Here is a 15,739-nt window from a genome sequence, read left to right on the forward strand (position 1 = left end):
ATTGAGAGCCACTGGATAAAGGAACCGGATGGAAGAGATCAGAGAGACAAAGAAACGAGGAAAGGAAAGAAACGTGCGCACATGCTCGTCTCTTCGGGCTGTATATATTTACGTGAAAGTGGCCTTGCCAGACTCGGGCTTACTTTACGAAGACGATCCTTGGCTATTCGCGTTCTGCATTAACTACGACAATTGGCCAACATCGAAATATTTTCAAAGCCGATACTTGCTACGTCGACGATTTCAAAAACCTTACCGACAGAGCCCCGAGAATAGTGTAAAAGTTTCGGTTTATAAATCTATCATATGCACGTTTCGCTTTCTATTGAGTAACACCGGTGTTCGTATAAGTCTCCATGGGCTACGGTGTGCCGTACATAAAGTATTAACGACTTTCGATAGCAGAAAACTCGAGTTGATAGACGACAGTGATTCACGAAAACGAGCTACGTGGCCTAACATCGATCGGATCGATCGATCGAAACTAGAACGTTTCGACCGAGCAAAAGCTACAATGACGATTAATTTACAATAATTAAAACAAACGAAACTCTATGGAGAGATAGTTAGTTCGTACTTTGTAAGAAGAGAGGGAAAACTTTGACGAATGTTCCACTACCGCTCTAAACGCTAGAAAGTCATATAAAGAAAGATCCTGGGAAAGTATATATAGCGGTGGTAACCGTTAGAACAATAATATATCGAGCGTGGTGGGGAAGTAGCTTTTAAATTTGCTCTACGCGCGATCGCAAGTGTCATACGCTTGCTTATGTTCGAAGCAAACGCTATTCGATACCGAAATACGCTTCCTTTACCGAATAGAAAATATTCGTAGATATTTCTACGGTAGATTCTCCAAGTTATGCTTATTTTCCTCTATTTGTTATCCACACAGGTATCTACGAATCGCTCGAAACGTCCTTACACTTTGCAAGCAGATACGAGACGCGCCGTTATTTTCGTCGTCGGAAGTTTATATAAATCGCGTTCCCGCTTGTAAATCATATTGGAATATCTCAAAGTAGTAAGTAATATAGACATCCATAAATCAACTTGTATTTTCTACTGTATAATTTATGTAGTTACGCGTTACTCTCTGCCAAAGAGATAAAATCTCATCATCGGTCGGGACGAAGGCGATGGATTCGTGCGAATCCGAATGCACGAACCGTTAATGAAACTGATAATTAACAAAATATCTAACCCAGTTCCGGCATGAGATAAAGAAAATTAATGGGAAAAAGGGAGGAGATAGCTCTTAATTAAGATTTAAGTCGCAAAGATTCCGCCGGATTGATGGCGTCGCTCGTCTTTCGTGATGTACGAGAGATAAAAAAAGATAAGATGCATGTCGTCGTACGTCTAATTTGATTCGAGCCGTGTTCGTTCGTCTATCATACAACTAATTTATTCATTAGGGACAATGACAACGTCATCGATCTTTTTGTTTTTTTTTTTTTTTTTTGTCGACTCGAAAGCGCCATCCACTTTCTTCGATGCGTTTAGTAGATACTGGTTTGCGTTCACTGGTTCATCGAAGCTCGGAAGGAGACCGAGAAGACGAACCGGTCGTGCCACTTCCGTTCTCCCACCGACGTCTCCACGTTCTCTCTTGGTAGATTCTTTATTTCTCGATCATCCCACACTTGCTCCGACACGATCACGGAGAAAGTAAAGGTCGTGAGTCCGTCTCGCGACCCTGACATCTGCATATACGCTTCCCTGGAAAGCATCTTCCTTTTCTCCTTCCGTTTTCCACCTGATAAACCTCCTCCGTCGTCTAGAAAATTGTACTTTCATCGAGTAAACGGGAAAGCTACTGCCGATTACACTACCGACTTCGTTCCATCAGATCTACTTAAACTTCGAACAATCGTCTTCTTCGTTTCTTTTTTTTTTCAAAGTTATTCTTTCTTTCCTTTTATCTTGCTCATCTAAAACAATCCAGATCGTTGTATACAAAGCGAAAGTTTCTAACTAGATCATCGCTCGATTCGGGATATCAATCGATTAAGCAGGCACGTGGTAAAAAAGAATATTTATTAGATTAAAGTAAACGCAAAACGTACAAAAATATCGATGCGCTTGCAATCTTTTAATCTCCTTATTTACAGGGGGCAAGGACTTGTAGCGATTCATTCGGCATTTACGGAATACTTAAATCGCAATATCACGAGTCTACTCTCCTTATTCCGACGCGATCGACGAAATACTATGCTTTCTGTCTCATTCGTTAGGATAATCGTCGAGCAAGGGATCATCGTCGAGTTTGAAATTATCGATCCGTACTTGAAACACGTTCTACGAACTTTGGAACGTTAACTAACGAGATTAACTTTGATCTCCTAACGACTACGCTAATATCATCGTATTAGTTGTAACCATGGTGGCCTCCGTCGTGATGGGATTCTATTTGTACCCAAACTTTCTCCCAAACGGGCTTCCAAACCTTCTTCCAGGCCGGTACTTGTACGTTCTTCCAAACCGGTACCCACTTGCTTTTCCATTCGTCCTTCCACACCTGCTTCTTTTGCGTGACCCAAATCTGTTGTTTTTTAGGTAACCAAACCTGTACGGACTCTTCCTTCCATACTAGTTTCTTATCCGTCACCCAAACTTGTTTCTTTTCGGTTTTCCAAATTTGCTTCCATTCGGCTTTCCATTCGAGCTTCTTATCCGTAACCCAAGCTTGCTTCTTCTCCGTCCTCCAAATTTTCTTCCAGATCGGTTTCCAAATGAGTTTCTTCTTCCAGAGATCGTGACTGGTATATTGCCAACCGTGTTGATCCTTGCCGACGTACTGTTCGCCGGGAATACCGATCTTTACCCACTCTGGTATCCAAATCTTCTTCCAGTCGGGCACTTGAACGTCCTTCCAAATCGGTACTTGAATCTCCTTCCAGACAGGCTTCCAAACCTTCTTCCAAGCTGGTACCTGAATCTCCTTCCAAATGGGTACTTGGATCTCCTTCCAAATAGGTTTTTGTACCTTCTTCCAAGCTGGCACTTGAATTTCCTTCCATTCTGGCACCTGTACTTCCTTCCAAATTGGTACCTGAACCTTCTTCCATTCCTGTTTCCACGTTAGTTTAGACTCCGTTTTCCATACCTGCTTCCACTCGGCCTTCCACGTGAGCTTTTTTTTCCATACTCCTTTCGGCTGATCGTGAGCAGGTGGACCATAAGACGGTGCCGGTGGACCGTAGGAGGGCGCCGGGGGACCGTAGGAAGGCGCCGGAGGACCGTAGGATTGCGAGGGTGGACCGTAAACGGGACCGAGCGCGGATCCTCCTCCTCCTCCTCCGTGATGTCCTCCTCCGAACGAATCGAAGCCTCCACCGCCTCCTCCTCCTCCTCCACCTCCGTGATGTCCTCCTCCGAACGAATCGAAGCCTCCACCTCCTCCTCCTCCACCTCCGTGGTGTCCTCCTCCGAACGAATCGAAATCTCCACCGCCGCCTCCTCCGTGATGTCCTCCTCCGTACGATCCAACATCACCACCGCCTCCTCCACCTCCACCTCCGTGATGTCCTCCTCCGTACGATCCAAAATCTCCACCAAAACCGCCGCCGCCGCCGCCGCCGCCATACGACGATCCGTGTCCGTCTCCCCCGTAACCACTGTCGAACGATCCTCCGCCTAACGATCCGTGATCCGATCCATGATCGCCTCCTCCGAAGGATCCGTGATCACCGCCGAAAGAGCCATGCCCGGAGGATGGGGCTCCGTAGCTGGAAGATGGCGCGCCGTAGGACGACGAAGGAACGCCGTAAGACGATGATGGTCCAGACGGGGCACCGTAGGAAGACGATGGTCCAGATGGTGCACCGTAAGACGACGATGGCGGTGGTGGAGCGCCGTACGAATCCGAAGGACCTACGTTCGGTACACCGTAAGAAGCAGCAGGCGGACCATACTGTGGACTAGGTGGTGCTCTGAAAACGTTTACGATTACTACGAGGTAACAAGTATCCTTCTCTCTAATGTACGAATTGTTGCGCGTATAATTTAATTGATTCAATTAATCATTCGTACACGAACTTACTCTTTCTTCGTTCTGATCGGATCGCCGATGGCGGAGACGACGAACAGGAGTCCCAGCAATATCTGAAAATACGTAGAATTATAATATACGTAAAGGTACTGGACTCCTCAAGGATAAAGCCTTTGTTTTACGGTCAATTACACGGCAGTTCGACAGTAGTTATGCGCATGAACATAATCGACGTGTAGCCGTATAATAATAAGACGCTTTTCGCACGATAATAGTTCGCGTTGCTGATATTACGAGAATGAAAAAGCAGCGGTAAATGTTTGATCGTTCAATTATAAATGCAGATTAGAAGAAGGGAAACGGTAATCGCTCGGCTTATTACACCGCGTCTCTTTAATTAACACCGTACAACTTTTCACCGAGAGAAGCCGACCTTAAGCGTGTCGATGCTTCACGCGGATTTCTATACCTTGTGCGATTTTATGAGCGCGTCATTCAAAAATGAAAGTCTGGAAATTGGGTCGAGTGAACCCTCGCTACTCTCGTGTTTTCTTTTTTTTTTGTTCTTCACAGCCGGAGGAACGTGAAACTTCGGCCATCCATTAGGCTGGACCAAGCGAAAGTATGCGCCATGATTTTGTCTTTCTTTCTCCTTTCATTTTTATCCTCGAGCGCAATTTCGTCTTACGCCCGGCTCTTTCCTTGTCCCTCCTGAAGATATTATTACGAGATTCGTTACGAAGCATATAGGTATATCGCCTATCGATATCGAAACCGAAGATATTCGATTTTTACGATCTTGCAACGAATTACATGGATCATGATCGATCTACGATCGTCCCGACACTCTGAAGATCGCAAAACGAATTCAAATCTCATTTTATCGTTGACGCTATAGCATTCTCATGGATTCCTCCTAAATATTTTCGTGAATTTCTCCTTCTTTTCCTTCTCTCTCTCTCTCTCTCTCTCTCTCTCTCTCTCTCTCTCCGTCTCTTTCGCGCAACTTTCCATTTCACCGAGTGAAAATGATGAGAGGACACCTACTTAACTGGCTGATAGCGGAGAATGCTGACGATTCGCCGACGTATCTATATTTACATTTCTATTTAAATTTCTATTGAAATATCGCTCGTCTCCTATTGCATATGCATAAAGGTCTATATAACAAATAAATTACCGAACGAATTTCATTCACGAGATCCTACATATACCTTTGCCACGTTACAGATAATAACGGTACCTCTTAATTCATTCAGCTGAAATAACTAGAGAGACTCGTCGTGCATTTTTTGTCTCGTGTACATGGCGACAACACCATCTCTACTACGATGTACCTTCTTCCACGCTCTTCCTAGTACCCGCTTTCTTTAGATCGCGAAATAACAAATGCTTGATGCTCCTTGACATTCGACACTCGACACGCAGTTCTTTACGTCTAAACGCCGTATTCGAGCGTGCATCCTATCGTGACACGTCGATGCACTTTCTTGTTCGCAAAGGATCATGCGAAAGCATCGAGCGAGCAGAACGATAAGATCGTTCCTTCGTACGTTCGAATCTTTACCGAATGATTTATAATATTTTTTCTTGTTTCGACGAATAACTTCTTATCCCGTTCGTCGCTTAAGATCGGACGACTACAGATATTTACTAGAAGCGTAGCCAATAACGTCGAACGGATCGAAAGAAGGCTTTGAGATCGAACGAAGAAAATGCACTTGTTCGTCGGACAGAATGAACACAGAATGAATCACATTTCCGAATCGCTTCTCGTTGATTGCACTGACCTCGCGCACTTTGTCACATCTAACATCGAAAAAATTATAGCCGAAGATAGGTGCGAGGAAACAACGCCGCGTGATTTAATTAATAAAGATCAGGGGGGGACACTGACCAGTGCGAGCCGCATCTTCGACTTCCAGGAGTCCTCTCGTTCGCGACGAAGAACTAAAAAGGAGCAGCGAGTATTGGCGCTGCTTTTTTTTTGTTACGGTTCGTCACTCTTCTGACGAATTCCTTCGAACATACGAAGCTTTTATAGCAAATGCGTTTCTCCGGTTAGGCTCTTAGATGCCCTAGGCATAGAGACACACATAGAGAAGTGGACGAGTAGACGGTGGAGGGGCATCAAATAGAGGAAGAGCGTTCTGTTATACGGGACTCCCAACTCTTCCAAGCCAAGCTACAACATCCTGAGTTCTCTTTTGGAGGGGATCCAACGACGAGACGTCCTCGTTACCCACCTCGTGGACGAGGAACAAGGCGAAGGAGACTCGATCGACGCCAGTCCCTTTTCGTTCGAGGATTTTTATTTTCTTCTTATGTAACTACGCTCTCTTAAGCACCTGCTTCTGTTCGATCGAAGGTTCCTTCTTTTCTTCTCAAACCGTCAAAGGGAATTGTAGACAGAGGCGCATGTGTGTGAAAGCAAGGAGAATGAAAACAAGAATTAAAAAGTGTGCTCTTCTAATGGAGGGGAGGAAGTACGAAGAGACGATATCCGACGACGAGCTCGTCGTTATGTAAAAAAAAAGGAATAGAAAAAAAAGGATAGGAAGTAAGGATCGAAAAAATGCGATTTCATCCCATAAGAAAAACGGCAGATCGAGAGATCGCGCTTTCACTATCGCTCGGATACGTCGGGGATTACGCTCGATCGAGCTTAGGTTAAGTTCAAGTTCTCGTATTAGAAGATATGACTTCCCGAGCAGGAAGATTTAAAGCGTGCTCGTTGCACAATGATCGAGTCGCTCTGAGCTCGATCGTTCTCGACGATCGTCCGCTGCTTGCGCAATTAACTACGAAGATTAAATTTGCGTTGTGAGAGTCGTCGGCCGTCTACGAGGAATCGGAACTAAATTGTCCCGAAAGACGAATGATCGTTTTTTTCGTGCTAGAAGAGGAGAGCTGTCTTACGAAACGTTTAACGTTCTCTAATATACTTAGAAACGACCGAACCGGTCGGATCTTTGACTTTCTTCCGATTCGGGGTTGTGAGAAGTCGTGCTCTTCCTTTCACCGTCTCTCTTTTCTATACGAGAAAGACCCCACGCTTTTGACAATCGTGTCTCTATCGATCTATATTTTCGACAGTAATTCTTGCTTTTGTTTAAGTTGCTAGACATCGACGTAACTGCGATTAATTTTCCAGTTACGAGGAGAACCCTACCGGTTTTCTCGGAACCGCTTCGAGCAGTCCGGCATAATCCTCGTTGGGTAATTTTCCTTTTGAAAGGATGACCCTTCGACTTCGAAATCTTCAAGTTTTACAACTATAAGCTACAAAAGTCTACAAGAATTAGACTGGATTTCACTTTTTTTTGTTTTTTATAGCTCGCTTTCAAAAACCAAGCAAGTCGTCGTTATACCTCCAAATTGGAAAAGTTCTTTTTTATGCGTTCGCAATTCTATTGATAATTGCAGCAGCGTCCACCTTCCTCGATACTGTGTCAAAACGTTCGTTTCTCGTTCCTGCAACACTTACTTTATTTAGTACTTTTACGAAAGCACGATGGTCTGAATTAGCGGCCACGCGGGCCTCGTAACTTTTATTAATAATCTATATTTAATGACGGACACTCAAGCGGTGAAGATCTCCAGAACGGTCGACATCACGAAACGTTCACTTTCTTTCCGCGTTTACATGGCAATAATCGGTCATTTGCAGCAGTGAAAAACTCTCTATTATATGTGTCTACGTGTCAATGAACTCGCAAAATAAACAAAAACAAAAAAAGAAAAGGGATATGTACGCGTAACGATCGACGATACGTATATCGAAGAATCTTCCGCTCGAATATTCGGCGTTGCCTCGTACAAAATCGATGGACGTAGCGCGAACTAGGAAGCAGGAAATCATTTTTTCTGTACTTTGTCTCTTTTTTTCTTTTTCATTCCTCCGTCGATCGTAACTCATGCGGGCCGCTCGATCTCCTGCTGGTGGCAAGTTGGGCAATCGATCGACTATTTCGTCCCCGTTGCTCGTAAATTTGCGACCGAACTGTCGAAACTCGTATGGATTCGTTATAGGTTCGTTTAGACTAGATAATTAGGCTCGATATCGATCGATCATTCGATCCCGCTGAAAAATTATAAATAGCCGATCACGTTCTCATTAGATCGCTTCTCGTTAGTTGTTTCGTTATTCGCTGGACGGCCATGCCGATCGGAAAGTTCTTCTTTCCTAAGGCGCATCTGCGGTACGACGCTAAAGCGATCTGTTTCAAGCCATTCGTCTGTTACTACAAACCAACGGACTATTAAAATTCGCCAAAAATACCTTGTATAAACTCCATGCCGTATATCCCAGAGTCGTTTCAACATCGAGTTCGCATTTATTTTTCGTCGTAATTATCGACTTCTCTATGAGAATTTTCACGGGATCATCGAAAATATCTGATCGCGCGCAAACGCCCAATCCCTAGTTTTCGAATTCGTTGAAATTATACGAATATGTCTGTACGAGGGACAACGAGCGCTCTTTTCGAAAGATACATTCGCGATTTAGAGAGCATACGTCTATGTACGTACACGATCGATGAGAATTTCACAAATTCAGCATTCCGTTCACGCGAGGAGAAATACTTTCCTCTGTACGCGCGTATGTAAGTACATGAATATGTACACGGATACGTGCGTACAAAAGCACATGCTAAACAAAACTATTTTGTAACTATTAGCGTAAACTTACCGCGAAAGTTACCGCGAAGTATAATCCGAACAAACTTTGTCGATCGTAACCAATAGAGACGTTGGAATATATATTATGTAAGGAATAAATGGATCTCTGTTCGATACGCGTACTTCGGATCTATTTTGTAGTTTCTTTTCTTTTTCTTCTTTTTTTGTTTCCTCCAAGGATTACAACGATCGAAGAAAAAGAAACGTCGTATTCATCGTCTTCGCGATTCGTTATCGGTCAACCTCGATCGTTGCATCCTGTCCGCGCTACGATCGATCTTCCTAATTGCCTCTACGCGTGTCAGCGCGTCGTCGATATCTAATTGATCTCGCTAATGACGATGCCTCGTACATTTATAATTTCGCAAGCTTCGCGGACAGACGCACTGTTCCCGCTTGTAAAAAATGTGCGTCATCGGATTTGCGATCGGTGAAAATTATTTTCTAACGTTAGACGAACAAATTCTTTTCAACTCTCCGATAGATACGAACCTTCGTCGAAACCTTTCGTCGAGTGTGACTCGACGAAATGCATCAAGAGAAAGAGAGAAAGGCCGATTTGCCATTTCAAAATTCGCAAAGTCAGTAATCGATAAAGTCCACATTTGAAAAGCGATTGTCCTATGCATTCGAGGAAGTATCTGCATGTACTTGGGTGCGTGTACGTGCTATAATATATTGAGCTACATAGTTGAGCTTCTAGAAAATAACGGATAACGTTGTATCTCCGTGAGAGTTTCTCAAATCGTCTTGTCGTTCTCGCGTAGAAATCGACAGTTCTTTTTTCCATCTCCTTTCTTTTATTTTTTTTTTTTCTTTTTTTTCTGTATCGTTCCTACAACAGCCAAATACTCGAACGATGACGCCTCTAGCTTCCACTTTCTCCTTCGTATCTATTCTCTGCGATGTGCCGATGTGCCAACGAGAATCGTCTTGCAATTTAGAATCTCTCCACGATCCAGAATACAAGATGGATACGCGTCGAGAAGACAGGAAACCTAATTCGCCGATCAAAACGTTACGATCCAATCGCAAGCCGTTGTTCGCCGTGTCCGCGATTCGATCCTGACTGCAAAACTAAATTAATTACGGATACGATATTGGTTTGTCAGTCGAGTAAAATCTTTCGATTTTTTTTTGACGATTCGATTTGATCACACTTCGCATAGTTTGGAATCTTTTCGTTTGATACTACGAAATTCAAGCCCTTTTCTAAGTCGGGACCGAATTGCGCAAGAACGTTAGGAAGTTAAGTGAATGTTTGTAAATGACGTGCGTGACATGAGTTCTCATTTTCTCTCTGTGACGTGCCTCATTTCTTCAACTTCGTAATCGTTCGTTGTATAACGCGAATTACTCGTGTTAACATCTTTTTTCGCGATTAGAAACACGCGTTATTCCTATAACATCGTTTTCTTGTACTAAAAAAACACTTCGTTATTTGTACGATTAATCAGCTTCAAAAATTAGATCAAAAGCGTTCTTCCTTTTTTTTATTTTTCTTCGAGTAAATCCAGAAAGGAAGGGACGCGATACGCCCTCTTTTTGCTTTACGCCGAGCGGAGTAGGATTCGATAGTTAAGATCAAATAAAACGTTCGCATTGTCGAATGTCATGAAAAAGTTTCTCCGAGCATGAAATGAACGTATTAATTCGCCAGTTCACTTTCGCACCTACATATTTGGCTCTCCAATTAAAGACGTAACTTTCTTCGCGTTAAAAAAGAAAGAGAAAAAAAAGAATCACGGAGACGTCGCTATGTACAATTAATAACTCTTATAAATAACATTACAGTAAGTCAACGAGGAACTTGCTTCGAGGAACTTAATTAAATGCGACGTATGTATCTGTAAAAAGATAAAAGGATCGATACAGACTTTGAAGTAATCCTCGTTTCTTAGATCGATCAAGATTTTAATCGAAGGAGAGAATTCCAGAAAGGAATATTTTTATCTTTCACTTTGCGCACGTAATCGTTCGTGAAACGTCCAAGTTCCTGAGACACCCTGAATCTGAAATTAATCTGGAAACATTTACACATATACGTATATAAATATACATACATTTTCAAAGCCATCATTTGCAGGAGCTCGCTACAAGTACAAAAAGGAAAAGGAAAACCTACGAGGGTACCGCGCGAGGTTATAGAAACATATTTACATTGTCATTTCTTTTAATGCCTAGCAAATATACCTAAGCTAAAGTCGAGATTCCAATTGGTCGGACTACCTGTCTTTACATTTACTAACTTTCCAATTACCACGAGAGAAATAACAAGACGGTTACGTGAGGAACGATCCTAGGAAAGATGTTAAAGAGTGACCTAACGACGAGTCGAAGATTACTTTAACGTAAATAATTAGATCTTTTAGATAATGATTCGCGTTCGATTCGAAATAATGATCGATAAGACGCAGAGAGAGAGAGAGAGAGAGAGGAAATCAGTAGGAAGGAGGAAAGGATCGACGCGGTGGTGAGACTTTACGCGCTGTTAATTTTCTCACAGTCGTAAACGTCGCAAAAGCAACAATCCAAAGTCAAGACGGCAGACGCCGCTATAGATCTTATCAATAATCAAGGATTTCGATAAAACGTAGCTGATTTTCGATCGATTTGATCCAACTCGATTCCGTACTAATGAAAAGGAGAGAAAGGTTTCTCCCTTTGCATAAGTAACGATCGCTTCCCGCGCGTTAGCTTCCTCCGGGATAAAGTCTAAAATCGGTCTCGGCTTAAACGAGAGCAGTAAATCGTCGCGCTTTTTCGGAAGAGACAAGGCGCTCCCTCGTCTATCTCTCTGTTTTTCGAGGAGATGCCGAACATAGTTCGAATACGTAGCCCCTTCATCGCGCATATCCACTTTGATTTGTTTCTTCAACAAATTTGTCTCTTCAAATTCTTTTCGTATCACAAGCATCGGGCACGTAATAAAACAAGAAGAATAATAAAGAGAAAAATACAGGTCGTCGGCATCTCGGAAAATTTTTTCAAAAGCAACGTCCCCCCTTTGCCCCGTTCGCGACGCAAGGGAAAATAATAAGAAGAAGAGCGTTTCCAAGAAAGCGAACGCCTTCTCGGTATAATTACCCACGACTGCGTTTACATATTGGCTCGGTTACTGGCGGCGTGGGTGTTAGGAGAGCATATGTGTAAACAGTAATAAAACATGTTAGTCGTGGGGCTCCTGGACCGATCCGGAGCGTCCACCTCCTCCCGATCGTCAGCGAACGCCAAACGAGAACGTTCCTTGGAAAGCTGCCGATGGGCGGGGCTGGACCAGCCTCTAAGATCTCTCCCTGTCAAATTAAAGGCCCTAAAGAGCTTAGAAGAATCGGCTTAACGAGCCGAAGATTGCGGAAAACGCAGTCTCGCGCGAGCGACGTGCTGGCACGTCGAGTTCTTCGACGTTCTTCGAGACGTTCTTCGACGTCCGTCGACGAAGCGCGTTCGATGTAGAAGAGAGATATACCCGAACTATCAATGATGGAACCAAATGGGAATTATCATCGAGAATCCTTTCTGTCGGCGAGGAATCAAAGATTTCTCGAATTATCTGGGAGCAACGATCTTGGCAATTGGACCAGAGAGATGTTACCAACCATCTGTACCTTGCCGACCGAATATTATAACATCACTGGAGTCCCAGAAATGTTCAGATTGGAGACTAATCGAACGTCGACCACCACGAGTATGAACGGCCCTCGTCACCATCATCTCTCCTGTTGGACCTTACCTCTGATCGGTTACAAAGTAAACCACTCGCCTCGTTACGAGAAACCACCCTATTCTTACATAGCCCTGATAGCCATGGCCATAAATTCGTCGCCGAAACAAAGACTTACTCTGTCCGGTATCTACAAGTTCATCATGGAGAGGTTCCCTTATTATAGAGAAAATCGGCAGGGCTGGCAGAATAGTATTAGACATAATCTAAGCTTGAACGATTGCTTCGTCAAAATACCACGTGACAAGAGTAATCCCGACGAGGACGAGGAACATGGTGCGGCTGGCAAAGGCAGTTATTGGTGTCTCGATCCATCCGCCAACGAAATGTTCGAGCATGGTAATTACAGGCGTAGGAGAACTCGCAAACAGCGTGCCTTTTTGCAGAACAAAGATGAGTCGCGAAGATCTTTGTTGCAACTCATAGGGGACGATCGAGGAAAGATCGAGAGATGGTGCGACAGCGTGGAAATTAGAACCAGAGATAACGATGCGGAGAAGGAGAAGGAAGTGGATTACGCGAGTGGTTCGGAACGTTGCGTTAAATCGACCATGTTCACGATCGATAATATCTTACGAAAGGCAGCGCCCGAGGCTAAAAGTTAAACTTCTATTCCTTGTAAATCCTCCATTAATTTTCTCTTATTTCTATTTATTCGGGAGAGACGGAATGTGTTCCATTTCTTCGGTCGTAGCGTTGCTCCCCTTCTTCTTTCTCTTCTTCCTCTTCTTGTATATACAAAGACCAAAATGTATAACTAAAATGTAAAGCTAGCGTACGATACATAATACGTTACATTGTAGTTACATGTATTAGGTACGAATTAAACTACGACGTAAGAGCCGTTACTTTGGTGGAAGACAATTAATAAAATGGTGATACACATCTTCTTCTACCGTTTGTGCGTACAGCTTGTATGTAAAGCTTTCATAAAAAATATCCTATGTTTATGTACACGCTTCGCAAGGAGGAGCCTTCGTCTCTATCATAAATCAATTTATAAACAGCCATCGGTTCCTTGCACGCAACCCGCGGACGCAAACATACGCATTCGAGGCTCGTACGAAATTTAATAAAAGAGTATGCGTTTTTCTTTCGAATGCTATCAAGTGAACGTTTGTGTATCTTATATTGCGTAGATTCTAGTTATAAAAACTTATATACTTCGTATATAAACAATTCGTTCCTGCTAATTCGTTTGTTGTACGATTTATAATACTTTGAAAAGGATCCTATAACCTTCTTACCTTACAACTTGAATATTCTTACTTTGTAGAAATGCAGTAATGTGTGATACCGACGTGTGGATTATTTATATCGTATCTAGCTGTTGCATATATCTCACAATATGCAAATATATAGGACGTTTTTCATACCTTTATGTAATTATCTAGATTAAAATAAAATGACACTAAGCGTTCGGATTTTTTTTCATTAGATTTAGGTCGAAATCCATCATATCTTTAACTAATGCCTGCAATAGCATAATGAACGATTAAATGAAGTCCTTCGAAGTTAGATCAAAGCATACAAGCAATTTCGTTATGGGAAACGACGAATAAATTAAAACGAACCTCGAATGTAACGGTCGGTTTCCATCCAAATTTTTCCTTTGCTTTAGTTGCATCACCCAAAAGAACATCCTGTATGATAAATATTTCGTGTAAATAAGGCCAATCGAATCTATCTTAAATATTAGCATTTCTATTTGATTCTTACAACTTCCGTAGGTCGAAAGTATTTTGGGTTAACTCGTACTAATATTTTTTCGTTATCTGCGTCTTTCCCCGTTTCGTTCAACCCCTCTCCTTCCCATTTAATCGTACGTCCAATGTGTTGGAACGCAGCCTCTACAAATTCTCTGACACTGTGAGTCTCCCCCGTGGCTATAACGTAATCGTCTGGCGTTGATTGTTGAAGCATAAGCCACATTGCCTGTAACGGGTGTTTCGATTAAATTAATATACGCATATTAAAATATTCAATGGAGGAGAAGAAGATTACTCACTTCTACGTAATCCTTGGCATGACCCCAGTCCCTTTTGGCATCAAGATTTCCTAATTCAAGAACATCTTGCAAACCTAAATGTATCTTTGCTATAGACCTTGTGACCTTTCTAGTTACAAAATTTTCTCCTCTTCTAGGACTTTCGTGATTGAATAATATACCATTGCAGGCAAACATATTGTAAGCCTCCCTATAATTGACTACTATCCAGAAGCTATACAATTTGGCGCATGCTAAAAATATAGTAAATAATAAAATGAAGAAAACAGAGGTATCGTACCAAGAAGAAATTCGGAACGAGCGGTTACCGTACGGGGAACGTGGATAAAACGGAGTCTTTTCGTTCTGCGGTACTTCCACTGCCCTGCCGTAGAGTTCAGACGTCGACGCGTGATAAAATTTTACGGATTTTTCTAAACCACACGTTCTTATCGCGTCTAGTAACCTCACGGTTCCTACCGCATCTACCTCTGCCGTATACTCGCTTACTTCAAAACTTACCTATATAATATACGAGATAACGTAGGTATAAAAAAAAATATATAAATTTGAAGGCGTTACGGCGACGAGTAATTTACGTTATACCGACCATAACGTGACTTTGAGCCGCGAGATTATAAATCTCAGTTGGTTGCACGGAACTGATTACTTTTACCAAACTACTAGAATCGGTCATATCTCCATAATGTAATTTCATTTTACCCTGACGATGACACTTAGGATCCGCGTACAAATGCTGAATACGAGCGGTGTTAAAGGAACTCGCTCTTCTAATAATACCATGTACGTTGTATCCTTTTTCTAGTAAAAATTCTGCTAAATAGGAACCATCCTAAAACGAAAAGAATAAATATTAATAATCGAATTAAACGAATTTACCTGGCAAATACCACTAAAGTTCGTCTAATTCTCTAATCCTAAATAAAATTTTAGACAAGAACTCTTGCTCGCAATTTATAACGACACGAAGAAATGACAGATAAACATCTGTCAAAAATGTAAACTTACTTGTCCAGTGATACCCGTGATTAGTGCCACGCGTCTATCATCTCCCGTTGCCATTTTATAAACGGATATCAATTAATTCTTCTTTTTGTACGCTAAAAGTCGAATCTTGCAGTTTTTTTCCTTACAATATTATCGGTGTTTATCAGCATTGATAGCGATAAGTTAGCCATTAATGTACGCCATGTACAATAAAATTGTCGATAGTTTAGCGACTCCACTATCAAAATTAGAAAAATTGCAATTATTCAAATTCACGCGACGACATTTGCCGCCAATTTAGCTAACAATGATGTAACTCGATATTTTCTTTATCTATCAAATA

General features: G+C 42.3%; 3 protein-coding genes across 4 annotated transcripts; 1 reads left to right on the plus strand and 2 right to left on the minus strand.

The window, feature by feature from the left end:
• Positions 1 to 1,073: 1,073 nt before the first annotated feature.
• LOC127071142 (uncharacterized) lies at positions 1,074 to 5,906 on the minus strand. The gene is made up of 4 exons (XM_051010077.1): positions 5,892 to 5,906; positions 4,464 to 4,646; positions 4,046 to 4,107; positions 1,074 to 3,935 (listed from the first exon to the last, which is right to left on the minus strand). Exons 1-4 carry the CDS (start codon positions 5,904 to 5,906, stop codon positions 2,372 to 2,374), a joined length of 1,824 nt encoding a protein of 607 aa, XP_050866034.1. The 3' UTR covers positions 1,074 to 2,371.
• A 6,108-nt stretch (positions 5,907 to 12,014) lies between these two features.
• Positions 12,015 to 13,006, plus strand: LOC127070977 (forkhead box protein C2-B-like). The gene has a single exon (XM_051009653.1). The coding sequence runs from the start codon at positions 12,158 to 12,160 to the stop codon at positions 13,004 to 13,006; it is 849 nt and encodes a 282-aa protein (XP_050865610.1). The 5' UTR covers positions 12,015 to 12,157.
• On the minus strand, positions 12,997 to 15,729 carry LOC127070974 (GDP-mannose 4,6 dehydratase). 2 transcript variants are annotated; one of them, XM_051009649.1, is made up of 7 exons: positions 15,418 to 15,715; positions 14,999 to 15,241; positions 14,718 to 14,910; positions 14,410 to 14,642; positions 14,121 to 14,336; positions 13,976 to 14,044; positions 12,997 to 13,875 (listed from the first exon to the last, which is right to left on the minus strand). In XM_051009649.1, exons 1-7 carry the CDS (start codon positions 15,469 to 15,471, stop codon positions 13,813 to 13,815), a joined length of 1,071 nt encoding a protein of 356 aa, XP_050865606.1. In that variant the 5' UTR covers positions 15,472 to 15,715; the 3' UTR covers positions 12,997 to 13,812. The 2 variants fall into 2 exon arrangements, with proteins under 2 accessions (XP_050865606.1, XP_050865605.1); XM_051009648.1 differs by having other exon boundaries at positions 14,410 to 14,910; positions 15,418 to 15,729.
• Positions 15,730 to 15,739: the final 10 nt, after the last annotated feature.

Source organism: Vespula vulgaris, chromosome 20 (assembly GCF_905475345.1).
Source record: "Vespula vulgaris chromosome 20, iyVesVulg1.1, whole genome shotgun sequence".
Taxonomy (NCBI): domain Eukaryota; kingdom Metazoa; phylum Arthropoda; class Insecta; order Hymenoptera; family Vespidae; genus Vespula; species Vespula vulgaris.

Excerpts from the sequence above, each read along its gene's own strand:
- LOC127071142 (XM_051010077.1), bottom strand. Across the intron at positions 4,108-4,463 it reads CGCTCATAAAATCGCACAAG|ATATTGCTGGGACTCCTGTT; the intron begins GTATAGAAATCC and ends ACGTATTTTCAG. Across the intron at positions 3,936-4,045 it reads CCGATCAGAACGAAGAAAGA|AGCACCACCTAGTCCACAGT; the intron begins GTAAGTTCGTGT and ends AAACGTTTTCAG.
- LOC127070977 (XM_051009653.1), top strand. The coding sequence starts at position 12,158 with ATGATGGAACCAAATGGGAATTATCATCGAGAATCCTTTCTGTCGGCG.
- LOC127070974 (XM_051009648.1), bottom strand. The coding sequence starts at position 15,471 with ATGGCAACGGGAGATGATAGACGCGTGGCACTAATCACGGGTATCACT. Across the intron at positions 15,242-15,417 it reads TCACGGGTATCACTGGACAA|GATGGTTCCTATTTAGCAGA; the intron begins GTAAGTTTACAT and ends TTTTCGTTTTAG. Across the intron at positions 14,911-14,998 it reads CGGCTCAAAGTCACGTTATG|GTAAGTTTTGAAGTAAGCGA; the intron begins GTCGGTATAACG and ends TATATTATATAG.